We start from the raw sequence: 25,799 nt of genomic DNA on the forward strand, positions 1-25,799 counted from the left end.
ATCAAAACCATTGATAAAACACAGTGATAAAAAACCAAGCCAATACAATGTCAGACGCAGAGCCTAAATCAGAAATAACGAATAACGAGCCAAAATCAGAAATCAGTGATTTCCAACCATTGAAAAGCTTGAAAAAACCGAAAAGTTATGCGTAAGTTGGCCAATTCATGAGCTTTTCCCAATCAACCCCATCTAACAATATCAGTAAAATATATGAAAAATTATCAAAGAAATATTCAAATGTGATAGGCACTTCAGAGAACCTTTTCTCCAACTATACAAATCTTCGAAAAGAATACATTTCATTATCCAACAAGATTGGTTCCATCACAGATATCCTTGGATTAATAGATCGGTTACACGATCATCAACATGATACATCAGATTCAAAAGAACGTTTACAATCAATAATATCGCAAAAACCGCAACTACAGAAAATACTAGGGGTGCTTATAACAGATGATGGATCTTTCCCAAAGCATTTGGAGGAACTTTATCCATTGACTGATCTTGCTGTACATCTTTTACAAGATCATGTTGAAGAGACAGACCCACAGAGTAGATCTGCTTGGATTAAAAGAAATCATCCAGAGTTGATTAATGGTGACTTTGGGACTAGGAAGAGAAGAGCCAGTACGGAGGATCATGATAATGAATCGAAAAAAAGAATAAAGACTGAATAAATAACTGTCATAACTTCATGCATTTGTTAATGAATTTAGCAAATATATAATAATTTATTTATCTTCCGGCAAATCTTTGTAGGAAATATTCAGGATAATTCAAAATATATTGTGCACAAATTTGACCAGCTTTTTTCTTGTTGGTGGAAACGGCTTTAGCAATTGGAATGTTTTCAATATAACAAGTTACTTGAACATCTGAATTATTCAATTTAGCTGTTTTATATTCAGCGGGACCAATTCTTCTTTTTGTTAACAATTGATTTAATTTTTCCTTTGATGATGAATCAATTGAAGCTTCATCTGTGACAGAAGGTGCTTCCAAGACTGATTCACTTTCTTCTTGTAATTTACGTTGATATTCTTCATTAATTAAAGTTTGTGGATATGCTTGCATTGGATCTTGAGGTGTCATATAATTTGGTTGGACAACAGCGTTTGTTGGTTCCATTGGGTATCCATTAGGTTGTTGTTGTTGCTGTGGTTGTTGTTGTTGGTAATCTGGATATATTGGATGAGGATGAACAGGTTGTGGAGCAATACCAACAGGAGCACCTGTGACTCCATTATTATAAGCTTGAGGTTCAATATAAGGAGAAACTGACATACTTTCTCTTTTAATATCATCAAGGATTCTTTCAACTTTATCAAGTAATGGAGCATCATAAAGAGCAGCAGTGGAAGCTTTTGCCTCAGCTTCAGCCAAAGATTTTGAGCTACTTGTACCAACCAAAATTTCACCACCAGCATAAATTTGAACAATATAGATAGGTTCAGGATGTGTACTTTTATAAATGTTTCTAAATTCAACATTTCCTAATCTTGATCTAATCTCATCTTTACCATTAACTTTTAATTCATTTGCATTATCAAAACACATTAAGATTGGTTCCAAAATAATAGTCATCCAATTTTTAATCTCAGATTTCAAATCCCGATCAGTATTATATGGGATTTCAGATGCTAGGGCACCAATATAAGCGAAAAACATATCAGCAGGTGGAATATCATCATTAAGAGGTAATTGATAAAGTTGAGCCCATTTAGTTGCAATTTTTGGATTTGTTGTATAAACTGACATGTCTCTAATTTCACGATCACTAAATCTTTGAATTAGATAACTATCCACAATAGTTTTGAAATAACTTTTACCATATGAGCTTAAATTGTTCAGTTTCAAATCTCCACCATCATGGAAAGTTTGCTTTAATTCTTCATCTTCAATTTGAGGAATTGATGGTAAGAAATATTGAGCATTATTAATAAATTTCGACACAATATCATCATCTTTCAAATCTAAACCTTCATTTTTATCAAATTTTAAAATCTTGTTGAAAATATCCAATCTACCTAAATCATATTGATATTTCCATTCTAGAGCTAAATGCACTTCAGGACTTTGTAATAGATACAACAGTCTTTTATCAGAAGTTGATTGTTTGAAATCATCGATTTGGAACTTTGTAGGATATTCCACAATCCGACTAACAGCCTCATACAATTGACTAGCACTGAATCCTATTGAAGCGATTTGATCAGTTGTAAGGGATTCTTGAACTTGTTTTAATCGTTTTTTGGATACTAAATTGATGAAATCAGCGATATCAACATCCGTCAGAGAGCGTTTTTGCTGAGTTTTGGTGTCTGTTTCAGTGGACATTTTCTGTGAGATTATTGATCTGTTCCTTGCTTGATTGGTGGCCAGCCGCCCTGTTCAAAAGTCACAATTAATGGTTAAAATGGTGTTGAATTTGGTTCAAGATTTAATCAATTCTGTTATGTTTTTTTGGTTTTTTGTTTTTATCTTCGAGAAAAGTTGACATAAAAAAATTTCAACTACGTGAAAAAACACATTCATTAAGTCATGCAATTATCATTAAATCTAGCTAGTGCAACTTAGAATAAGCTCATCATTCATCTTGTGATTATCTCCTCAAAAGACTCATCAAAAAGTGGCTCATGTTGTTTATTAATCAATTTAACCTTCATCTCATCATTTTCATCATTATTAGTATTAGCTTTTGCTAATAAAATATCCAAAATACTCAACAATATGAAATAAATACTCTTCAAAACACTTAGAGGGACATAACTAATCAATTTCCAAACTAATTTCCTGAACAAAAATGGGAAATTTAATAAATATTCCACTATAGGTCTTGAAGTTAGGTCATATTTATGAATAGCATCAAGGTTTGATAATTCTTTAATTGCAATTTCATTAGATGCTTTATCATTACCATCACTACTATCTGAATCATCCAAAAGGGGGAAAAATTGACCCAATCTTGACAGTGGTGATGGTAATTGTTTGGAAATTTTCGAATATTGCTCCAATGGGAAGAATGAATTATTTGAATTTGAACCACCTCCAATATATGAAGGTTTCTTTGGTGATAAAGGGATTCCATGGAGTGAAGAGTGTTGTGTGTTTGTTGTTTTCTGGGGTGACTGGTCTTGTGATATCATCATTGTATGGATTTTATTATCTAAATCATTTGTTTTGGTGTGGAGGTTGAAATGTAATTCATTAATCTCTTTTTCAAGGATTTTAAAATGTTTTGATGAAAGGAATGTTAAATTTTTATCAATACTTAATTTGTTTGTATTATAAAAATTATCAAACTTTTGAGTTAATTGGTTTAATTGTTGTTCCACATGATTTAATCTATCCAAAATCATATTTGAGTCACGGTTACTATTATTTCGTTCAATTTCCAAAGAATTTTTATGATTTGAATCACTAATCAGTTTTTCAGTTTTAATTTCAATAGATGCAGTTGATTGTTGAATATGCTCAGAAATTTGAATAATAACTCTAATTATACCACAACTAACGAAAATCCCAATATTCAAATCAGAAAAAATCAAACTGCTTTTCCCCTGACTTGATTCATCATTACCAATAACCACAATATAATCTCTTGCTAAAACTAATAAAACACCACTTAGGAAAGGAGAACCAATACACATTATCAGGGAAACAATTTGTTGAATTTTAAGGATTGTTAAACTTTGATTAGTTAATTTGGTGAAGTCTTTATTTGAATTAACATCTGATTCCAATAATGTATACAATTTTTGCTTTATTTCATTAATTTGTGAATACCATTTCCAAGGCCAATCCAACAAGAATTTTATTATCCAACATATTAACAAGATTGAAAAAAAATCAATAAGTATATTTGAAGGATTGTTATTATTATCACCAATTTCCAAATTACCAAATTTAATAATCTTGGGGAAGAATATTTTCAACAATGAAGGTAGGAAAATGATTAAAATTGGTAATAGTTTAACTAAATATTGGTAATGGCGCTTAACTTTTGAATTGAAACTTTGAGAAAGACGATCAATGTCAGATGAAACTATGGATATGTTTGAATAGATGTCAGATTTGAAATCGGTGATATAACTGTCATTTAAATCATCAAGATATTGATCAATTGGTTTCAAAATTGGTGAAATGTTTTGTCTTGTAGGTGATGTTGATTTGATTTTCTGTAATTGCTTATGTTTCTTGTGAGCTTTTGGAGGAGGAGAGTGATCTTTGGAGACCATTTTGTACCTTTCCAACCACTTTAAACCTGAATGTATCCAATTCAATATCAATTCATTCTCTTTTGCCTTTGTCTTTGTTTATGTCAAATTGAAAATCTCCAGATCTGAGCCCTAATCAAATCAAAAATATAATCACGTGATATAATTATCATAACCCTAATCTCTCCTCATCATTTGGTGTTCGGATGTGATGTGACCTGTTTTTTCTTTTTTTCTTTCGCCTTCCCAAAAAAAAAATCATGGTTAAAATTTACAAGCGCCTGTTTTTTTCAAATTGAACTAGAGATTGAATTAAAAGCTCTTTATTCATAAGAACAATAGTGTCAACATGGTACGTCAATAAGAGGAAAGAGAGAGGGAAAAGAAGTCAGAAAAGAGTATTCAGAAGAGAGAGCTTGTCCAGAGAGAATCAGAGAATCAGAGAGAGACATGGGTTTTGTAGAAATCAGATCAGGAATAGAAAAGGCAAGAGTGTTAACATGAATAAAGAATGAAAATACATCCAAAGAGTAAGAAAACAACACAATAATGATTTCAAGAAGAGAAGAAGTATCCAAGTGAATCGTAGTTATAGTTCACAAGTTGAAAATTTTGGAAAATGTGATTGTAAAAACAGAAAATGTCTATCATATAAAGGCAACCTCTGTCAGTTTTTTTCTAATGCTCAAAGCTGATGATTCTTTTCCCCTTGAAAAATTTAGAAAATTTGATACAGTTTTACTAACTATTTCACAGGTTTTAGTTCAAGATTTATTGCATCCAACTGCTGCTTCAGAAGCTAGAAAACACAAATTAAAACAATTGGTTCAATCACCACGTTCATTCTTTATGGATGTCAAATGTCCAGGTTGTTTGAACATCACCACTGTTTTCTCCCATGCTCAAACTGCAGTCACTTGTGATTCATGTGCCACTGTCTTATCACAACCAACTGGTGGTAAAGCTAGATTAACTGAAGGTTGTTCATTCCGTAGAAAGTAGATGGAATGAGAGAGTTGAGAGGAGAGAAGAAAGAGATTGGTAAGGGAGAGATTGATTGGTCATGATTTTATGGAGAATTTAAAAGTTTATAAAAGGGTTTCAACCTTTTTTATTGTTTTATCTTGCACACAATAGATTGGTAATTTGTTATTAATTCACTGGATTAAATATCGTTTATGGTTCTTGTATTTTTAGGAGAGTATTTATAATTTTTAGTTAACTAAATTGCTTGTAGTTTAACTTAATTCAATCCAACCTAGGCTAATTAAAATCTCAACTGCTTTAAATTTCAAAAATGTGTCAAAATTAAACTAAAATCCTAAAATTTAGGCTGATGTGGTGCGTACCGTGTTTATTTTTTGTTTTGTGACGTTTTCGTTATCGAAACCGAGATTTGAATTAGATTTTGAACTTGTTTTGAACCAGGAAAAGGATCAATTAAAGAGGAATCCTTAAGAAAACCATTATTATAATCGTTATTATTTATTATTATTATCTACCACAATGTTCAAACTAAACTTATTCAACACCCCTTTCAATTTTTGGAAACAAGCTGCTGCCGTTAATGCCCCAGAAAACACGAAACAACCAATCAACAACAACAACAAGATTGACAAGACAAAAGTCATCTCAATGAACCATAACGAAGAAGGTGACTTTGTGGAGGTTGATATCAAGAAACTATCCTATGCTGAAGTGGCTGCCTTGAGCAGAACATCTAAACCCCATCAAATTAAACACGATGGCAACAAGGGGAACAATAACAACAAGGACAAAGTTGATTCTAGTGACGTTGTGGATGTGAATGAATTAGAACGTGAAGTTACTGACTATCAAATGTCAAGTGTCTTGAGTAAAAACGTGTTGAGGAAACAAGTGGATGCATTAGATAATGCTGTTGGTGATGTTGATGATGAGTCAATGGGGTTGGATGAGGAATTCAATGATAAATCAAATAGACGTTCCAAGAAATCAAAGTTTTTGAAAAAGGGTAAATGATTGACAGACTGATTGAAATATTTAATTGAACTTGAGTTTTTATAAAGATTGAAGTGTGTGTGTGTCCTTTTTTTTAGATTATATTATAATACATTTTGTGAACAACATTGTAACTCATAAATCATCAACATTTCTCGATTTAAACTTCTTCCCTGATCGATCTGGTGCTCTGAATTGGAATCTTGATCCAATTATTGAAAATTCAAGATAATTATCATCATTTGCATCAATTTCTTCATTTTGAATATCAAACAATGGAACAACAAAACTGAAAACACTACCTTTTTTTTCAATCATTTTCAATCCACCAATAGATTTAGGATCATTAGCATCTCTAGGTTCCACAATTATGAAAAAATTCTTGGAGTCATAAATAACTATCCCATTTTTACCAATATTTACAGAATTTTTACTTTTCAATACCCTTAAAAAACAGCCATTATAATCTGCAGATGATAATTTTGTCAACACTTGAGGCACACTTATGTTCCTTTTATTTTGTAGATCCAATTGTAATAAATCTTGGATATAACCAATCCATAATTCATTCAATTTAAGAAAATCTTCAAAATGTGGTATTTTCTTAAACTCTTTTAATTTACAAACATCATCAATATTTGATTTATTCAACCTTGACTTCAATTTTTTCTGTAAATATATAGATTTCTTGATATATCTCTTGAATACGATTTTAGTTTGATCCTTTTTTTGATTCTTTTGATGTTGAATTTTACTATTTTTCACTCTTGTCAATAATGTTTGTTCCCTTTCACGTTCACCTTCTGTAGGTCTCAACACAAGGAATGGTTTATCGTTAAGAGCATATCTTTGTTCTAATAGCTCATTGATTTTGGATGAGTTCTCATAGGACCTCGATAGAATTAGGGATTCCAAAGGGTATTTTCTATCCATTTTTTTGGTTAAATAGGGTGGTTTAATTTCGTAGAAGTAATTTTTTTTTCACTTTTTTTTCATGATCATAAACGTCAAATTGAACCAAAATCAGATTAAATCAACTACAAGATGAACAAGGTCAAATCACCTTTGAAATATGCCATAAGGCACTACTCAAATAAACCAATTACGCCTTTCAAAGAATCACATATAAAAGGTGACCAGAAATTCCAAGATCTAAACAATTACTACTCAGATTTATTCACAGGCTCAGAATCAACTCCAGAACAAATCAATAATAATACCCTCCAAGATGACATTGCAGAGATCAATTCTGAACTAAACGAACTCTATGGAATGGAAACACCCATGGATATCCATCCACAACAACCCCAGCCTAAAGAATCACTCCTGGATAAGATCAAATCAAACACTCCCAAGATCTTTATATCAAATTCAACAAATCCATTTATGAACCTAGCACTAGAAGACTATATATTCCAACATACACCAATATCTAAACCATTCACTGCACAGAGACTAATCTTTTATACAAATTCACCATGTGTTGTCATTGGTAAGAACCAAAACCCATGGAGAGAGACCAATTTCCCATTATTAAACAGTTTACAAATCCCTTTATTAAGAAGAAGATCCGGTGGAGGTACTGTTGTTCATGATTTGGGGAATGTTAACTATAGTTATATAACCACTCGTGACATGTTTTCGAGAAGTTATTTTGGGAAGTTGATTGTTGATGTTATTAATGAATCGATGGGGTTGGATAAAATAAAACAAAATGAGAGAGGAGATATCGTCACGATGAATAATGATAAATTAAGTGGGAGTGCTTTCAAGATATCGAGAGGGAAAAGTTATCATCATGGTACAATGCTGTTGAATTCGAATTTGGATGTTTTGAAAAAATTGTTGAATAAAAAAGAGAGGGAAAATGTTATGGAATTTGAATGTAATGCTGTGGATAGTGTTTCTTCGCCAGTGTCAAATCTTGGATTGGAGAATGAGAAATTTATAGAGTTGGTTCAAGATGGGTTTAAGAAAGTTTATGGTTCAGATGTTGAAGTTGTTGAAATTAATGATGATGATGAAGGTTTTAATAATAACGAAATTGCCAACATTGGTAAAGAGTTACATGATTGGAAATGGAGATTTGGTGGCACTCCACCTTTCGAAATGAGATTACACAATGAAGAGTTCAATATTGATGTGTCTTTTAAAGTGGAAAAGGGTTATGCGAAAAAAATTGATGTAATTACTAGTGATGATGATTTAAAGAAATCTTTCCAATACTTGGTACAAGTGGTTGAAGATGGTGAACCAGTCAAATTTAAAGGTTCTGATATTGCAGGCTTCATACTTCATGACGAATTATCTGAATGGATTGGTAATCAAATAGATGGTACAAATTAGATACAAATTGTTTAACTAAATTTATGCATATATATGACTATTTTTCATTTATCCCATGAGGGTTTTATAGATTTCCCAATCTCCACAAACGTTTGTAATTTAACTTTATCAATCCCTTTACCAATCCAAAATATTCTAAATTCACTATCTTGCAAATTTAAACTTCCATCAGATCTTTGGAAATACCAACCATTAACAGGATTAACTTTTCTAGATCTCCATAATAACCCATCTTTATAATCCCTTCTCAAGATGTTTACAATAATATCTGCAATGTTTAATGAACCTTGAGCTTCTCTTGAAACGGCAAATTTATCTAAATATGGTATAACCTCTCCTGTTGTTGGGGATTTTTCATTAGTGACTATTGCTATACCTTCATAATCACCCACAATTATAACTTGTGATAATATTGGCTCAATTCTTGATAAATAATGATCTAGGTTCAATGATCTTTTAAAAGATGTATCAATTAAATGTTTGAATTTCTTGATATCAATACCATCATCAATTTTTTTAAAACTATGGATTTCTAACCCACCTCTAATTATTGAGGTCTTGGAAACTCTTGTTGTGATATCTTGCTTGTTTTGAAATTTGGTGATTGGTAATGAGGAACTAACCAATGTTCTATCTGTTAAAATATTATAAATAATTGGATTCAAATTTAAATTCTCATTAGCAATTGGTAATGTTGTTATAATCCCCGTTAGTTCATTATTTGTTGATGTTAAAATATCTTTTAAATCCTCTAGATTCTTGATATGCGAAGCCTTTTCAGTGATTGATAAATGACCAATATTCAATTCAGACATTATTCTTTCATATTCTTGGTTTAAATTGATATAAACATGTGATGCATTTCCCCTTTCAATACTTGGTGGCCCTCCTAACCTATCAATAAATATCAACTTCTCCACTGTGAGTAGTGTATTGCCTGTTTGCGAATTCAATTTGGAAAGATTTTGTATCAACACTTTTAAATAATCTTTTGATTGGTAAATAACTTCTCTACCAAACTTGTGAGCAAACACATACGGGAACAAAATTGGCACTTGATCTTGTTTCAATGGGTTTAAAATCATCTCTGGTATATCTAATTCAGTATCTGTCTGTTCATTCTTGGACAATATACATCTAACAGGTGTCACTGTTAATAATTTTTTATCCTCCAAACATTTGTTTAGATAATTATATTGATCTGATAAATAATTGTCAATTTTGGAAAAATTCAAATCATATCTATCATGTAAAAAATCAGCATCTATAAGTAATAACGGACTAGCTCCTAATTTCTGTATATAATCCAAAGTTTTATTAAATTTCCGTAGTTCTGATTCTTCATAATTGAGCACATTTCCTTTGATTTTAATGACAACTAGTCTTAATGGTGGTGGGATTTCCGATTTATCCAGGTTTGAAGCTTTACTAAACGAAGAATACTTGTTTAAATAGTTATTTGTTTCTCTTTTAGTTGTGGTTAATTTTAAAATTGAAAGCATCAAATCTTTATTATCGTTGGATTTCCTTTTCAAATTTCCTTCGAACGGGAGACTCTTTGTAGACAAAAGTCTACGGAATACGCCCTTCCCACTCTTCAGCATCACCAAGCACAATCCTTTCTCCAAATATATTGAAATAAAGTCACTTTGAATCTTTTCTGAATTGTAAATAAAATTTCCCAAAATGATTCACTCCGATTTTTGGAAACGCGCAACACTTTTCGCGAACTCGTTTTTTTTTGAACTGACGCGAAACTTTTTGACGTCAAAAAACTCGTGAAATCAATACAAAATACTGGAAATTCAATGATTTAATACTAAATTATTTGATTAAGAAAGGGTCAATAAAGCCATTGAAATCATGTCACTACCAAATAGTCTTAAAGACACTTTCTCTCCTGCAGAAATCCACTTCTTAACAGAGAATGAACTCATCACCATATTACCAAGATACTCCATGAATGGTTTAAGTTTAATAACTACAAAACTTCCCAAAATAAGAGCAATGAATAGAATACAAGTGCCTATATGGCTAGCATTGATATTGAAAGCACAAAGGAAATGTAATATCGTACCACCTGAATGGTTGAACTTGAAAAAATTACAAGATTTATATCAATTTGAAGTTACAACATTAGAGAGTTTTAGTGAATTGCCCTATAATTGGCTTGAAATTTCCAAGATTTTCTTTGAAAATGCTTCAGATGATCTTGCAGATGAAGTTTATAAGTTAAAATCATTAGTACAAGATTTAAAAGAGATTAGATTGATAAAGATCAAGAAAGGTTTAACTTTAGTGAATGAATCTCATTTACAATTGGATAATTTATCATTAATGGAGATTAATGAGATTAGACCGTTTGTCGTCTCTGTGATGAATAAATTGACTGATTTAACAGATGCTGTGGCACCAGAAATAGGAGATCAAGAGGTACAAGAGGAATATGAAGATGATGATGACGATGAAATGTATGAGAAAGAGTAATTAAATAATTTGCATAGTTGATAGAATGAAAGTGACGGAATACAAATTCCCATTTGACTGATGATTTAACGTACTTTACAAGATATAACCGTGAAACATTCACAAAACACTTTCGAATTGAACGTAGATCTTCAGTTCATAGTAGTTTTTTTTATTCTTTAAAACTATTTTCATTGATTTCATCAAGGCTCATTGTTCTTTAAGACGGCTTTACATGGGTGTACCGGCCATATTCAGCCATAGCGGCCTTAAGCATCTTTCGGGAAAAACAATATCAAGGTGTCAAAAAAGTATAAAGAACAACATTATTCTTTACATTTCATCCAATTGTAGTTCTTGTTAATTATAAACAATAAACTATAGATATCAACTCAATCATATCACAAAAATGTCCACCGTCAAAGCTGTCGTTATTAAATCTGGTGATTCAAAGCCTAGATTCATCGAAAACTTCTCTCTAAGGGAACCAGCTGAATCTGAAGTCCGTGTTAAAGTGTTAGGTACCTCAATTCATCATCTTGTTAGAATGAGAGCTCTTGGGAAACATTATTCAGTCAGTGCAAATGATACCTCTGAAAAATTGATCGGGATTGATGGTGTTGGGTTAATTGATGATAAACAATTGGTGTTCTTCATTACACTTACCCCAGGTACAGGTTCATTTGCTGAATATGTCAATGTTGACAAGAGATTCATTTTCCCATTTCCTGAAGAAATCACAAAAGATGATACTGATGCAATTGCAAGAGTCACCACTTTATCCAACCCTGCCATGTCTTCATATTTGGTTTTCGATTCAAGATTGAGTCAAGTCATTGAACCCGGGTTCACCGTGGCTATTAATGGTGTCACTGGTGCTTCTGGTTCTCTTGCTGCTGAAATAGCCAGAAAAAAATATGGTGCTAGTAAAGTTATTGGTGTTGGAAGATCAGAAGACAAATTGAAAGCTCTTGTTGAACCTAAAGGGTTAGATGCTATAATCCCATTAACCGATTCAGATGAAGAAATGACAAAAAAATTCTCAGAGTTTGATGTTGATGTTGTTTTAGATTACACATGGGGTAAAGCTGCTGAAAGAACCTTGTTAAATTTGATCAAATCTAGAAAAGATTCCACAAAATTGTTGAGTTTTGTTCAAATTGGACAAATTGGTGGTACTGATTTCAATATCCCACCAGGTATTTTGAGAGGCCATAACTTACACATTCTTGGAAGTGGGTTAGGTTCATTCACAACTAGAGATGCTGGTAAAGCATTCCCTGATATTACAGCACAATTGGCAAAAGGTCAATTTGGTACAGATGAAAAGATAGAAACTGCCAAAGCTAGTGATATAGAACAAGAATGGGATTTGTGGCAACCAAGTGCAAGAAAAGTGTTTACATTCTAAATGCTGCCCAACCATATCTAGAACCCCTTTTTATTATATAGTTCATTGATGATCTAATTTGTATATACACGTTCTTTTTAATTACAAGTTTTCTCTGTACAAGCAATAAATAATGAGAATTGATTATAGCATCAAAACTTTGGCTTTTGTGGTCTAACACCACTTTTTTTATCTTGCTGTTGTTGTTTCTTACTACCATCAAATTCATCAACCCAGATATCAATTTTTTCTTCAATGGTTGCATCAGAACCTAAAGCTTCTGCTCTTTGAGCAGCATCAGCCTTTTGTTGTTTACTCAATCTTCTCTTTTCACTAGCAAGACGCTTAGCTTCATTCTTGTAAAAGTTTTCAATCTTTTCAATCTTTGTATCATTAACACCCATGTCGTGAACAGTCTTGGATTTAGCACCAAATGCCCATAAATCACCAGCTGCTGACTTTCTAGCATCATAATAAATTTGATGTTTCTTAGTGTCATCTTCATCTTGATATCTTTCATCAACTAATGATTTTGAAACAGTCCATTTTTCAATCTTACCAGAAGCTCCACACAAGGCCATGGTGACATGTCCTGTTCTCTTCATTGGTTGCAACATGATACGTGGCCAAGTGCTTTGGTCTTCACCTTCAGTACCAAGTAAATCATCATGTGTAGCCTCTTCACGTCTTTTTTCAATACTAGAAACTGTTTCAGCATCATTTGGTGATCTATGTGCAATCATGTATGAAAAACTTGCCAATTCATAATTCTTACCGTTTGGTCTACCACTACCTGGTAACCCAATAGATGATCTACCAGCTGTTGGTGACCCCCATTTAGAGGCTAAGACTTTACCTCTTTTAACATCTAATGAGAATGGTGGTCTTTCAACTGAAACTTCATGGTTACAGAAATTCAATTTCCCACCTGGTGGTGTTGTATAGTATTCTGGTTTTGATGTTTGTAAAGGACATTTATGATGATGTGGACATGGTGCAACGATTGAAATGTGATATGGATCTTTGTCAATAGTTTCTAATGATTCTTCAATGTTGGAGGCTAATTTGTCAAAATCTTCAACTTCAAGCTCTTCTAAACCTTCTTCAAATTCTAAATCTTTTTCAGATAATGAACCAAATCTTTCTTCCAATTCTTTAGCCATCTCCATTTCTTCTGATAATTTACCCAAATTTGATCTATTTTTACCTTTGGTATTTTCATTCTTTTGATATGATCTTGGAATTTTACCATTTTCGTTCCCATTTCTATCAGGTCTAATCATAACATGTCTTGCTCTAGCGACGATTTCAAAACCTAATGGATTACCTCTTTCAACAAGGACTAAATGACCATTTGGTGATAAAGATTTCAATAGAATATCAACATTTTCATCAACTTGGAATGGGAATCTTGAAGAATCTTGTAATAATTGATGAGTGGCAATAATCAAATCATACTTCTTTGTTGGTGAAAGATAGTCACGTAATTTGGTCTTAACTTTAATATGGTTTGTTTTAATGGCACCGACACGATCATCAATCTCATCTTGGAAAACATTTTCATCAACATCTTCCAACATTTCCTCTTGGGCTTCATCCATTTCTAATTCCAAGTCTTTGATATCTCCAGTATATTCATTAAGTTGTCTTGATAACAAAATCTTGGCTCTATCTTTCATAGACTTGTCACCAACAATCAAAGCATCTTTAACTTCTGGTTTGAATTCATTACCCATCAGTTGATTAAGTGCAATCATACCAGTAGCAGGACCAAACCCGATATCCAAGACTTTATTTGGATTGAAATCTTTAGTTCTTTTCTTTAGTTCCGACAACACTTGATATATAGATGCATAGTTCTGAATAAACAAACCAGCTATATGAGCATCACATTCCATAGCAGATTTAGTTGGCTTGTGAATTTGATTTTTTTGTAAGGCGATATACATATCACTAACTGAAGTTCTTAAACGTTTTGGTAACCGCAGTGCTAGAATATGGGACTTGATAGCTCTTGAAATCAAGTCAGGCACTTTGATCTGTTCTCTTGGGTTTCTTGCTATTAGCGTACGAGGATGTAATCTTGCCTCTTCAGCATTACTACCTTGAATAGGACGACCTTCTTCATCTCTAAATGGACTTCTTTCTAAAGTTTGTGCCAAATAATCTTCCCTAGAGATCACACGGATCTTTGAATCAAGTTCTGAATCATCTAAATCATGTTGTTGATTTTTTACTATTTGACCAAAAGCTTCACTTTCTTTTCTATAGGCAAATGGTAATGATGATTTTACATGAGATAAAGATCTGTTGATATCGATTGGATCATCTTCATGTTCCCAGTTGAAGGAAGAAGAGCCCGAGCCACTTGATTTGTGCCTTATGCAGCTTCTTCGTATCAAAGATGCGTATCTTATCTTTCTTAACATCCTTTGTCCAGTATTTGTATGTGGAAATGCAGTAAAACTTGTATTATGTTTAAGCATCTTTTGATTTGATGCTTGAATTTTTTTCAGAGATGAGGTATTTTTGATCTGTGACACATTTCGCGAAAGCTTTATATAAGATATTAATAATCATAACAGATAATAAGAAACGAACAATTGTGATAGTCTACCAGCATACAATATAGATTCTTCATTAAAACACAAATTAAAAGTACATTAAAAACAATCATTAACTGATCTCTTTTTCTTTTTTCCGACTAGAATCAAAATGAAATAAAAACGGACAACAAACAATTTCAAAAGTAAAAAACCGAACAAATAGTTCCTATAAAAAAACCTCCATCATCATTTAAAATGATCCACTTGGTGCAGAATTCAACAACTTCTTCTTCAATTCTAAAACATCATGTTTTAACTCATCTCTTTCTTGTTTTGTAATGAACAACTCAGCTTGTAAATCTCTAATCTTCAAGTTATAATGAGCACTTTCAATATCTTCCTCTTCTTCATCAGTTGTGATTGGTTGCTTTGGAGTTTCTTGTTTACTAAATTCATTAACAATTGGTGTGGTGTTTCTTGATGATTTTCTATTAGCTCTGAACAATTTCAATTCATCCAATTCTTGTTGTAATTTCAATGTAACTTCCTTTTGTTTATTCAATTCACTTTGAGAAACCTGTAGTGCTCTTGAAGTGTTTTTAACAGAATGTAAGGAATCTTTGTAATTTTCCTCAATTTTGGATAATTCAGTAACTTTAGCCCTTAGAGCTTCTAATTCACCACCTTGTGAACTTTCTAATGAAGAGTATTGATCTTTTAGTGATTTGTGTTGACCGTGTAGTTCTTCATTTTCCTTCAATAATTCATCAATTTGAGCCTGTAATGAGGTTGTAACATCATCATCTTGACCATTATTAACACCACTTCCACTCAAGCTTCTTGTTCCTGTGGCACCTTCTGAATCTGTAACCAAATATTTAGCCAAGAATGAATCCAAATTAGTACTCAACTGTTTAACATCACCATGAGTCTCATTAAAATCTTTACTTCTTGATTCACTCAACTCCTTATAACTCTCCTCTAATGCTTGGTATTTCCCTTGCAAATCACTAAACTTCAATTTATAATCCTCTTGTTCACTTAATGATCTTTGAGTTTCTTCAATTGTCAAGCTTTGTTGTTTGATTATATTGTTCAGTTTTTGTAAATCAAGCAAGTTATTTGAGAAGACTGGTTCAATTTCATCCAATTTAGACTTTAACTGAGAATGATTCTTATTCAAGATTTGATAATCAGTATTCAACTTGATATGTTTTCTCTTGTAACTATTTTCATCCAAATCTCTATCACCGGATTCACCAGTTTCTCCCAATTGTTTCTTCAAACTAGAATTCTCCTCTTCTAGATCCCTAACTTTTGAACTAGCCTCTTTGATTTGAGAATTTGTTGATAATTTCAAATCCTCCAATTCTTGAGACAATGACGCTATAATCTTTTTAACTTCCTCATTATCATTAACACTTGTTGGTGCTTTAGCTGAATTGTAAGCCTTAGTAGCAACACCCACATCACTAGCTGAAGTGTAATCTCTTGAACCGATACCAACATCACTAGTTGATTCCAAACCTCTTGATGTGGAACCATTACTTAACCCAGCAGTAGCAGCAGCGGCACCTGCTGCACCAACTGCACCAGCACCTAAAATACCAGCACCAATATCCTTTCTTGAATAATCTTCAAGTGGTTCCTCATCATCTTTTTCAGCCAAATCACTCTTTGAATCACCATTAACATAAGAATCCAAAAAGTCAGAGTTTTTAGCTTCATCATTTTTATAAATTTGTGGTTGTAAATGTTGACCATTTTCATTCAAGCTAGTTTTTGAAGGTGAAGCATTTGGAGTTTTAAATTCATCATTAAATCCACCTGGTATATCTTTTGTTAAATCTTCCACTTGAGTCTTTGGGACCTCAGGATACTGGTTGGATGGTTCTCTAGATTCTTTAAGTTCACGATCAATACCACTTGGACCAGAGCTTGGGAATGAACCAGGCACATCATTTTCAGTTTTGATAGGTGATGGAATTTGTAATGGCAATTCCTCTTCCGGTGATGAAAATTGCTGTGGTTGAGTTTGTGGAACATTCAAACGGTTTGCATGTGGTGGTGTGTTTTGAGAGGATGGAGCTTGTCTTTGCTCACGTTGGAAAACATCTTCTGCAGAGTATTGACGTGGAGTATGAGATTTTTGGAAGCCTGGACGTGGAGTTTCAGATGAAATCGAGCCCGAATGATTTGAAGCAGCGGACCCTGCAATAGCAGCACCTGCAACACCAGCAGCGCCAACACCAGCAGCAGTAGCAGAGCCTGGAGGACCAAAAGCATTATGTGCTGGAGATTGTGGTTGTTGTTCTTGTGGAGTCTTTTGTGGACTGAAAATAGATTGTTGAGTTGGGAAACGATCTTGTTGAACACGATTTGGTGTACTATATTGTTGTAAACCTGGAACTAATTTAGGCAAGTTGGTTAAATCTAACAAATTCAATATTGTACCAACGCCGTTATCAATATTTGAAACTTCTAAATTCTCACCAAGATTAGCATAATCAGGTAAATGTCCACCCAATATTAACAATTTATCATTCTTCAATATGGATAAAGTATGTCCATATTTACCTTGAGGTTCTAATGGGAAATTTGTTGGGAATTTAAACCAAGTCTTTGTGATTAAATTCAAAAAATATAAATCATTCAAAGCGTCACCATCTGAATTTTTACCACCATAAACAATCATCAAATCTTTGTAAATCACTGAAGCATGTTCTTCAACTGGTTGAGGTCGCTGGTTCCCCAAAGTTTTAATCTTATCCCATCTCTCCATTTGAGGATCAAAACACCACAATTCATTAGTCAATTTCTTACCAGTGGACCCACCAAATAACCATAATTTGTTATCATAAACATCCATAGAATGGTTTGTTAATGGAGGTGGACGGATATGATCACTTGGGTGGACCCATTCCCAATGGACATCTGGTCTTCTAAAACTTGATAAGTTGAAAACACATAAATCATTATAAACAACATCATCCAATTGACCACCATAAAGATACAATTTTGAATCAAAATTCGTTATTGCAATGACTCCAATAGTGTGACCATATCTCCCCGAAGGTTTCTTACCAGTAGGTTTTGGTACGGTCCAAGCATGAGAGTTCATATTGAATAAATATAAATCATTATCAATTTCACCAGCTTCATTAGTAACAGTATCACCACCAAAGATCACATAGGCATTACCACATAATGTAGAAGCATGACCGACTCTTGGAGCAGGAGAATTATCATAAATGTCAACTTGGAATGATTGAAATTGACGAGATTCTAAATCTGGTTTTAAAATCCATGTATCACCATACACAGAAGTGTTGTGTAATCCACCCATGACATAAATTTCACCTTTTTCATTAGCATGACTGGAAGCAGCATGTCTATAACGAGGAAATGGTGAGATTAATAACTTTGAACGTGTCCATGGAGATTTGAAATTACCACGTTGAGGAGGTGGACCTGAAGATGATGCAGGAGCAGGTTGACCATATTGAGGCATAGGAGGTGGTGATTTTTGGAATGGTTGTTGTTGTTGCTGATATCTTTGTGGTGACTTTGTTTGATAATTGTTATTTTGATCATAAACAATACCAACACCTTGGTCTCTATAGTTCCCAGTGGCAGCTGGTGAATTTCCAAAGTTTGAAGCTGGTGAATTGAATTGATTTGGACCCTGATTTGATGCACCACCAGCGCCTTGTTGATTTCGTTGATATTGTGAATTTTTAGAATAATTGGAGATTGTTGGAGAGTTATCACCCAAGTTTTGTTGTTGGTTTTGAGAAGATGGTGAAGAAAATGTTGAATCATTACCATTACCATTCCCATGTGAGGTGGAGGAATCCTTTTCCTTGGATTTGTGCTTCTTACCAAACTTGAAGGGAGTCATCTTGTTTAGCCAGGAGTAGAGTCAATTGAAGATACTGGTATTGAAGCAATTGAATTCACTATAATAAGCTGATAACGTCCTTTGGCTGATTGAGTTGTGGATTGGAATTGGAATTATGTCTTGTTGTCGTCTTTTTATAACAACTTGATTCAAATTTCACAATTTTGAGAATTTTAAATATTCGCGAATCTGATCTGGTACGTGGCACATTATAGGAACCAGTGGCTGCGTAACCAATTTGGTTTTGATTCTTTGAAGGTTAACGAATTTAAATGGCAATTAACGAACAGATTATAACTAGAGACTATCAAGATTAAAAGAACCTAGAGAACCAAGATAACCCATAGCTATTACAAGAAATTCGCTATCAGAAGAACAAGAAAACTCACCATCCCAATCATCAACATTTAATACCCGTCACACAACCACAAAATATGTCAAAATTTGATCAATTTATTGAAGATTTTGATAAAACATTAAACAAAGATACATCAACAATATCTACACTATCCTCACCAACAGACACACAACCCCCAGATATGGACTTGAAACCATTATCACCAATCCCACCGGGGACTCCAAACACCCAGCAACATCAAAGAACAACATCACAATCCACACCTACAAAGCCTCGTAAAAACTCAGTCTCATCCCATCCATTATCACCAAACCCTTCAAGTGCGCGTAAGAAAGGCTTGAACTTGAACATAGCAATGAGCAAGAACTCTACACCGAAAAGGGTCACCTCAGGGACGGATATGAATGAAGTTTTAAGAAAGATGGCAAGTTCAGAGATGAAGATTGTGGAACTGAAGGATGAATTGAAACTATTACAAGGTCGTATTGCAAGAGAGGAGGAAGAGTTGAATAGATTGAGGAGTAAAGTTGCTAGGAATTTGAATAATGTTCCGAAACCTAAAAAGTCTGAAGAGTTGTTGAAAGAAAAGAGAGAAAATGAGAAAGAGAGTGGTGATGGAAAGGAATCTTATTGGAGTAAACCATTAACGATGTTGAATCAATTTGATCAGATGTTACAAAATGAGATGGAGAAACTGAATAAGGATCAGAAGGAGAAAGATGATGTTTTGAAAAGTGTTAGTAATTCTTTATGGAGTTTTGTAAGTGATGTTAAACAAGGGTTAATGGGTGATGATGATCAGGAAAAGATTTTAAAGATGAAGGAAGCTCAAGGAAGGAAGATTGTGGATAAGAGTATTGAGGATGAGAGTGATGATGAGAAAGGTAAAGAGTTGATTGATTTCGGCGATGATGATGATGATAGAGGTAAGGAGAATTGATGATTTGTATATAATTGGACGGTGTTTGGTTTGGTTTAGAATTAATGATTCAAGTCAACTATCATTTGTAGAATTCTACATCAATTTTAAAATCATTAAAATATATATTTTTTGTTACAGAGAATATATCCGTCTCTTATTAAAAGATTGTAATTGAAGGTTTTAAACTTCATTGAATGTGAAAAATGATAATCATAACTTCATTATATGAGTAGGTCTGGGTGAGTATGTAAAATCTATAGCTCTAGATCATATCTATCATGCATATGGTGAGGGATGAACATCAAACAACTATGTGTTTTGATGTTCTTGCTGAATATTTAAAAGGATGAATCATCATGTCTATAATCATCATAGACATCATCCCAAGTGTAAACTTCATGATGATTATCTCCAACCATTTGAGCACTTTGGAAAGGAGTTTCTAAAGAACCATCAGCAATACCAGCTAATGGATCTGGTAATGAATTTGTGGATTCTGAAATATCTTGACCAGCTTCATCAACCAATTTAGTTTCATCTTCATTTAATTCAACTTTACCTTGAGCAACCATATTCATCAAGCTCAAGAATTTGGATTGTTTGAATTTCTCATTATTGTTTGTATTCATGGCATCAACAACTTGCATTGCAGCATTGGCAAAATCTGAATTTGAACGTTTGAAAACTGGAGCTTCTTCTTTCAATGAAGTGTTTTGGAATTCTTGTTCCAATTTGGCAAATTCGGACTCTAATTCATTAGCTAAAAGGTCACCATTAGTATGGTGTAATTCTTGATGTTCTGTTCTGAAAGGTGTTGAAGCTTGATTGAAAGATGCTTGAGTCATTGATAAATTGGATAGTTGGGCCAAGTTTGTGAAAGAACGAGGAGTGGCAATAGATGGAGCTGGAGCCTGTGCTTGGTGTTGAGCTTGGAAAGATTGAAATTGATTATTCCAGCCATGAGAGTATTGGTGTTGTTGTGGTTGATTCATTTGATTGGCAGTGAAATCAGAGGCCCATGATGATGAAGAGGAAGCAGCTTGTTGAGGTTGGGCTCTTTGTAAAGGTTTGTTGAATGCATTAGCAAAAATAGGATTGAAACTTTGTTGGAAATGTTGCTGTTGTTGTTGTTGAAACTCTAATTCAAGTTGATTATTCTGTTGTGTTGATTTGAAGGCGTCGACACCTGATGGAGCGAATCGTCTCTGCTGGTCTTGATGGAGGGATCTGTCGACCTGAGAGTGTTGTGATAGTTTGTTTAGCGCGTTTGTAGGACCGCAAAGGGACATGTTTGTATAGCTTGTTGTAGTTGGTGTTGTTGTTTGTAAAAGAACAAGTTGAAATCAGGAATGAATTTTACTTATATACAAGTCACACCAGAAGTCGAGATTTTAAAATTTTCTTTTTTTTTGCTTCTTTTCTGGGGAACAGCCCAAAGTTGTAGGGGCCTCGGAGAAAGTTGGGCTTTTTGGGGAGGGCCGGGGAGCATCGGGAAAAGGATGGATATACCGAGCAGAGTCTGGAGAAGTGGATGAGGATATTGGAGTTGTGGATTATGATGTTGATTAATAGAGTTATGGTGGTGGTAGTATTAATTGATTAATTGTATGTGTATGGTGTCCATGTTGAATCTATTATCGTTATTGTTCTGATCACCAGTGCTCTTACTTGCCCCATTTGGTGCTGCTTCCCACAGAAATCCATACGATTGATTTTCTTTCTCAGATGATCTGTCATCGTGGTACGGGTTAATAAATTAATCTCTGTGATTAGGTAAGTGATAGTGTAATCGCCGCATTGGGAAATGGTTCATAGCCCTGAGCTACTGGGAATTGATTTTTGGAAAAATTGTGAATAACCTCGAGAAGGGTTAAAATTGAAAACAATCAACAACTCATATATATCAACCATGGCTCGTTCATTCTATGAAGATGAAGAACATCTAACACCTCTACCAGGTACAACACAACCAGCCACTAAGCAAGAACTAGAATCTTTATCACCAAGACTAGTCAATGGTGCTTCTGTTAGATCACCATCTTTTCTACAATCTAAAATTGAATCAATCAGAACTTTCTTCAACCAAACATGGATCTCCACTGAAGATAAATTAGATCAGCTAACAACATCATACCATACAAAAGAACAACATTTTTCCACAACAATTGCCAAACTTCACGATAGAGACGAAGATCTATTACCAGGTTCAATATATATCGCTATAGCCGCTCTTACAGGTTCAATCATTACACGTCGTTCAAACATTGTCTTTAGAGGTATAGCACCAGTGATACTTGGTACTTTAGCTTTCAAGTTTGCATTACCAATTACTTTCAAGAACTCAACTTCATTTTTACACAAGATTGAGCACGAAAATTTACCTCAAATAACTAATAAGCAAGATGAATTAGTGGGTAAAGTTGAAAGCTTGGTTAACAAGAGTGAAGCAGAGTATAAAAAAAGTGTTTCAAAATTTGATACTGGTGTTGAAGATTTGAAAAGGGGGATTAAGAAATATGGTGGGTTAAATGTTGACGATGTTGTTACGAAGAAATAGACCCAAACATCTGAGCTTTATATATACGATATTCATATTTTAATAAATTAAATTAGATATTTAGTTGGTGGCTTTGGGTAGTTTTTGCGCTGTTTTGGTTATTGGTTATATGGCTGTCATTTTTATGCGTGTCACATTAAAGAAAGATTTTGTATTGACACAAAACCAAATGTTGAAATTTGATTAGTTTACAGAAAAGACAACATAATGAGAATATCAATATAGCTGTTGAGTGTATGATTATAAGGCTGGACATTCCTTCCCTCATCCATCATGAACCAAAATCAGGTCTTTACCCCCAGCGGTATTTCCACAAGAGGTGCCGATTTAGAAACAATTCCAAGCTCAAGTGCCGGTTTAGATCAAGATGATCAACAAAGCCAATTACAACAGGATCAGTTGGAGATGGTCTCAAGACCTTTGACTACAAATTCACGTTATCCAATGGTGGAATCATATTCTCAATTAATACCACAACCAACTAATAATTCATTCTTCACAAGTTCATTATTGGATAAATTTCAAAATGGATCTCAACTGACTTCTTCTTCATTACATCTGAAATTCTCCAAATTGATTAAGGCTGAAAAGAAGAAATTACAAAAACAAAATGATTTAATTAAAGAAATTCAAAATTGGTGTAATATTTTGACAAATGATGAATGTAAAAAATTGTTGTACAATTATATCAAGATCTTGGAACTAGAAATTGAAACTTTTGATCAATTGATTAAAAAGAGAGAAGTTATTAATAGTCAATTGTTGAATGTTAATAAAAGAGAGAAAAGAACAACTGAATTGAAATTGAAAAGGAATAAAATATTGGTTAAATTGAGGGAAAATGAGAATAAAGTTGGTGATAGTCCAATTACAACTTTAACTAAAGAGAATTTAGAAGAATTGGAATGTTCAGTTGAGATAGTTGAAGATCAATTCATAAGAAGTATAAATACTGGGTTAAGAAATTCTTTGGCTGAGTATGCTGTTACAATTCAAAATCAAAGTTGTAAATTCAAAGATACATCCAAAAAATTCCTTGAAAATTATTATTATATGAATAACATGTCAACAAATAATAGTACAGCATCTGGGAATAATAACAATAATAATTTGCATAGATTACTTTTACAAAATAAGTTGAATAGTGCAATGCAAATGTCATCAAGAGATATATCAACCTCACATACAAACAATCCAAAATATGTCGCCTTGTCCCCAAATCAAATTGGGAAATACTTGGATAATAGGTTTAATAATGATCCAGAAAACAACAGTAATTCAAGCATGCCACCACCATCTTCAGCTCAACCAAGTGCAAGTGAAAACCAATCAAGACAACAACAAAACCAAAGTACTGTAATAAATATAACAAATGAAGAATTGAAATCTAAAGGAATTACACCATCACATTATCCAAGTATTCAACCTGGTGTAACAAGTGGACCACCTCCAACAGCTTCAACACCACCTAATCAAAAACATCATAACTCTGGTAAGATTGAAGATTTAAACGGAAGTAACAATAACAGCAATGCCGATAATGATCCAACTGGCTATACCATCAATCATTATAGTACGCCTGGTGCTTTGGGTATAAGACCAGTTTCGTCAAATGTTCATGAATGGACATGAGAACTCGAGCTAGTTATTTTAATAGAGGTTTTACATATATTATTCACAGTGCTATCTGTTCATTCATTTGTATAATAATTTCTAAAAGCGTTCAATTTTTATATTCACCAAGGATAATCAGAACCGTCATAATTGAAAAATTTACCATTAGATTCCTTGGTTAATTTTTCAAAAACATCATGAATTTGATAGCTAGCACTAGCTTCAGGAGTAATGTAACTTTCCACCAATTTTTTACCAAGTTCTGGATGATTCTTTGACAAAGTATCCATACCATAATTACCCATATCAGTGGAAACATTACCAGGATGCACCGCAACAACAGTGAACCCCTTGTCTTTCAATTCATGACTTAATGTCAAGACAGTATGATTCAACGCAGCTTTTGATTGACCATAAGCAGCTGTAGAGATTGGGAAAAATCCAGAAAGGGACCCAACAAGACTTGAACAATAGATCAATTGTCTTGTCTCTTTTTTCAACAAGTATGGATACAAAACTTTTGAAACTTCAATTGGACCAATGACATTTGTGTTATAATGGGCATACCAATTAGATTTTGGGGTTTCTAGGACTGGATGGTAAGAATCTGAGATTGCAGCGTTTGAGATGAATGTATCAATACCATCTTTTGCGATTGGTGCTAGTTGGGCATCTAGTGCTGCGATGGATTCTTCTGAAGCGACGTCTAGTTTCAAGATGTGGATGTTTGGGTTTGATGAAGCTAATGATTGTAATTCTGTTGCTTTTGTTGGGTCACGAGCTGTGCCGATGATGATGTTTTCTGGGTTGGCTTCTGATAATTGTTTGACTATTTGGAAGCCAATACCACGGTTGACACCGGTGATGAAGTAGACTTTTGCTGATGATGACATGATTCTAGTTTGTGTTGATGTGTAGAAGTATAGATGTTGAGGAAGTTGTGCTTGATGGTGCCCTTTTATAGTATTTCTTGGGTGCTTTAATTAATCAGCATCAAGCCACTATTCTCTTTAGAAACATTAGTAATGATATTATCATAATCTTTCTAATATCCCTTCAGGGTTAGATATGATGTTTTAGAGCTACGTGTTAAAGTGGAAAGGTGAATTAGTGAAGTTCAAGGTTTCGGAATTCCGTTCTAACGATCGCCGTTAAGCATCAAAGCCAATGAAACTTTTGTAAACGTATTTCTTGGGTTGAAAAGGGCCTTTTTAGTGTGAAGCAGTATAAATCAAATATGCGATTTTAGGACTTCTAATGGCAGAACTGTTTTGAGTTCATCAAGTGAAATCATGAATAGTTATGATCATTACTACTTGGATTTGATCAGCTGTACCAACAAATGGATGGCGCCTAGAGCTTACCTACAACAAACGTCAAAATATCATATTCATTGTATTAGTGATATATAGATCTAGCTGCATTCATAAAAAAGTAAATTAAAATAACTGAAACTTGTAGAAAAAAAAACACTGGCTCACCTGAAAACCACTTCC

The 25,799-nt window shown here is 33.5% G+C and overlaps 17 protein-coding genes across 17 annotated transcripts; 9 read left to right on the forward strand and 8 right to left on the reverse strand.

Moving 5' to 3' along the window:
* Positions 1 to 47: 47 nt before the first annotated feature.
* On the forward strand, positions 48 to 683 carry WICANDRAFT_63407 (uncharacterized protein; the record flags this gene model as incomplete). Its single annotated transcript, XM_019183540.1, has 2 exons — positions 48 to 151; positions 206 to 683. The coding sequence occupies 2 exons, from the start codon at positions 48 to 50 to the stop codon at positions 681 to 683; spliced, it is 582 nt and encodes a 193-aa protein (XP_019038107.1).
* Positions 684 to 741: 58 nt separating this feature from the next.
* On the reverse strand, positions 742 to 2,343 carry WICANDRAFT_63408 (uncharacterized protein; the record flags this gene model as incomplete). The annotated part of the gene is made up of 1 exon (XM_019183541.1): positions 742 to 2,343. One exon carries the CDS (start codon positions 2,341 to 2,343, stop codon positions 742 to 744), a length of 1,602 nt encoding a protein of 533 aa, XP_019038108.1.
* A 254-nt stretch (positions 2,344 to 2,597) lies between these two features.
* Positions 2,598 to 4,244, reverse strand: WICANDRAFT_63409 (uncharacterized protein; the record flags this gene model as incomplete). The annotated part of the gene is made up of 1 exon (XM_019183542.1): positions 2,598 to 4,244. One exon carries the CDS (start codon positions 4,242 to 4,244, stop codon positions 2,598 to 2,600), a length of 1,647 nt encoding a protein of 548 aa, XP_019038109.1.
* A 328-nt stretch (positions 4,245 to 4,572) lies between these two features.
* Positions 4,573 to 5,225, forward strand: WICANDRAFT_84605 (40S ribosomal protein eS27; the record flags this gene model as incomplete). The annotated part of the gene is made up of 2 exons (XM_019185743.1): positions 4,573 to 4,575; positions 4,980 to 5,225. 2 exons carry the CDS (start codon positions 4,573 to 4,575, stop codon positions 5,223 to 5,225), a joined length of 249 nt encoding a protein of 82 aa, XP_019038110.1.
* A 504-nt stretch (positions 5,226 to 5,729) lies between these two features.
* Positions 5,730 to 6,224, forward strand: WICANDRAFT_79449 (uncharacterized protein; the record flags this gene model as incomplete). The annotated part of the gene is made up of 1 exon (XM_019184894.1): positions 5,730 to 6,224. The coding sequence occupies one exon, from the start codon at positions 5,730 to 5,732 to the stop codon at positions 6,222 to 6,224; it is 495 nt and encodes a 164-aa protein (XP_019038111.1).
* A 114-nt stretch (positions 6,225 to 6,338) lies between these two features.
* POP4 (RNase P/RNase MRP complex subunit) lies at positions 6,339 to 7,136 on the reverse strand (the record flags this gene model as incomplete). The annotated part of the gene is made up of 1 exon (XM_019181941.1): positions 6,339 to 7,136. The coding sequence occupies one exon, from the start codon at positions 7,134 to 7,136 to the stop codon at positions 6,339 to 6,341; it is 798 nt and encodes a 265-aa protein (XP_019038112.1).
* A 363-nt stretch (positions 7,137 to 7,499) lies between these two features.
* Positions 7,500 to 8,543, forward strand: AIM22 (putative lipoate--protein ligase; the record flags this gene model as incomplete). Its single annotated transcript, XM_019180948.1, has 1 exon — positions 7,500 to 8,543. A coding segment is annotated over one exon (1,044 nt), but the record flags the coding sequence as incomplete, so codon positions are not given.
* Positions 8,544 to 8,593: 50 nt separating this feature from the next.
* On the reverse strand, positions 8,594 to 10,153 carry ARG2 (acetyl-CoA:L-glutamate N-acetyltransferase; the record flags this gene model as incomplete). The annotated part of the gene is made up of 1 exon (XM_019183543.1): positions 8,594 to 10,153. The coding sequence occupies one exon, from the start codon at positions 10,151 to 10,153 to the stop codon at positions 8,594 to 8,596; it is 1,560 nt and encodes a 519-aa protein (XP_019038114.1).
* Positions 10,154 to 10,412: 259 nt separating this feature from the next.
* PSF2 (DNA replication protein PSF2) lies at positions 10,413 to 11,036 on the forward strand (the record flags this gene model as incomplete). Its single annotated transcript, XM_019181968.1, has 1 exon — positions 10,413 to 11,036. The coding sequence occupies one exon, from the start codon at positions 10,413 to 10,415 to the stop codon at positions 11,034 to 11,036; it is 624 nt and encodes a 207-aa protein (XP_019038115.1).
* Positions 11,037 to 11,424: 388 nt separating this feature from the next.
* On the forward strand, positions 11,425 to 12,426 carry WICANDRAFT_63416 (uncharacterized protein; the record flags this gene model as incomplete). Its single annotated transcript, XM_019183544.1, has 1 exon — positions 11,425 to 12,426. One exon carries the CDS (start codon positions 11,425 to 11,427, stop codon positions 12,424 to 12,426), a length of 1,002 nt encoding a protein of 333 aa, XP_019038116.1.
* Positions 12,427 to 12,725: 299 nt separating this feature from the next.
* RSM22 (tRNA methyltransferase RSM22) lies at positions 12,726 to 14,621 on the reverse strand (the record flags this gene model as incomplete). The annotated part of the gene is made up of 2 exons (XM_019180969.1): positions 12,726 to 12,893; positions 12,930 to 14,621. Coding segments are annotated over 2 exons (1,860 nt in total), but the record flags the coding sequence as incomplete, so codon positions are not given.
* Positions 14,622 to 15,231: 610 nt separating this feature from the next.
* WICANDRAFT_16241 (uncharacterized protein) lies at positions 15,232 to 18,402 on the reverse strand (the record flags this gene model as incomplete). Its single annotated transcript, XM_019180682.1, has 3 exons — positions 15,232 to 16,382; positions 16,638 to 17,108; positions 17,328 to 18,402. Coding segments are annotated over 3 exons (2,697 nt in total), but the record flags the coding sequence as incomplete, so codon positions are not given.
* Positions 18,403 to 19,286: 884 nt separating this feature from the next.
* On the forward strand, positions 19,287 to 20,150 carry TDA11 (Tda11p; the record flags this gene model as incomplete). The annotated part of the gene is made up of 1 exon (XM_019183545.1): positions 19,287 to 20,150. One exon carries the CDS (start codon positions 19,287 to 19,289, stop codon positions 20,148 to 20,150), a length of 864 nt encoding a protein of 287 aa, XP_019038119.1.
* Positions 20,151 to 20,470: 320 nt separating this feature from the next.
* WICANDRAFT_63420 (uncharacterized protein) lies at positions 20,471 to 21,421 on the reverse strand (the record flags this gene model as incomplete). Its single annotated transcript, XM_019183546.1, has 1 exon — positions 20,471 to 21,421. One exon carries the CDS (start codon positions 21,419 to 21,421, stop codon positions 20,471 to 20,473), a length of 951 nt encoding a protein of 316 aa, XP_019038120.1.
* A 620-nt stretch (positions 21,422 to 22,041) lies between these two features.
* On the forward strand, positions 22,042 to 22,689 carry WICANDRAFT_31676 (MICOS complex subunit MIC26/MIC27; the record flags this gene model as incomplete). Its single annotated transcript, XM_019181866.1, has 1 exon — positions 22,042 to 22,689. The coding sequence occupies one exon, from the start codon at positions 22,042 to 22,044 to the stop codon at positions 22,687 to 22,689; it is 648 nt and encodes a 215-aa protein (XP_019038121.1).
* A 273-nt stretch (positions 22,690 to 22,962) lies between these two features.
* WICANDRAFT_79460 (uncharacterized protein) lies at positions 22,963 to 24,321 on the forward strand (the record flags this gene model as incomplete). Its single annotated transcript, XM_019184895.1, has 1 exon — positions 22,963 to 24,321. The coding sequence occupies one exon, from the start codon at positions 22,963 to 22,965 to the stop codon at positions 24,319 to 24,321; it is 1,359 nt and encodes a 452-aa protein (XP_019038122.1).
* Positions 24,322 to 24,425: 104 nt separating this feature from the next.
* On the reverse strand, positions 24,426 to 25,196 carry WICANDRAFT_63423 (SDR family oxidoreductase; the record flags this gene model as incomplete). Its single annotated transcript, XM_019183547.1, has 1 exon — positions 24,426 to 25,196. The coding sequence occupies one exon, from the start codon at positions 25,194 to 25,196 to the stop codon at positions 24,426 to 24,428; it is 771 nt and encodes a 256-aa protein (XP_019038123.1).
* Positions 25,197 to 25,799: the final 603 nt, after the last annotated feature.

This window comes from Wickerhamomyces anomalus, assembly GCF_001661255.1.
Source record: "Wickerhamomyces anomalus NRRL Y-366-8 unplaced genomic scaffold WICANscaffold_4, whole genome shotgun sequence".
NCBI lineage: Eukaryota > Fungi > Ascomycota > Saccharomycetes > Phaffomycetales > Wickerhamomycetaceae > Hansenula > Hansenula anomala.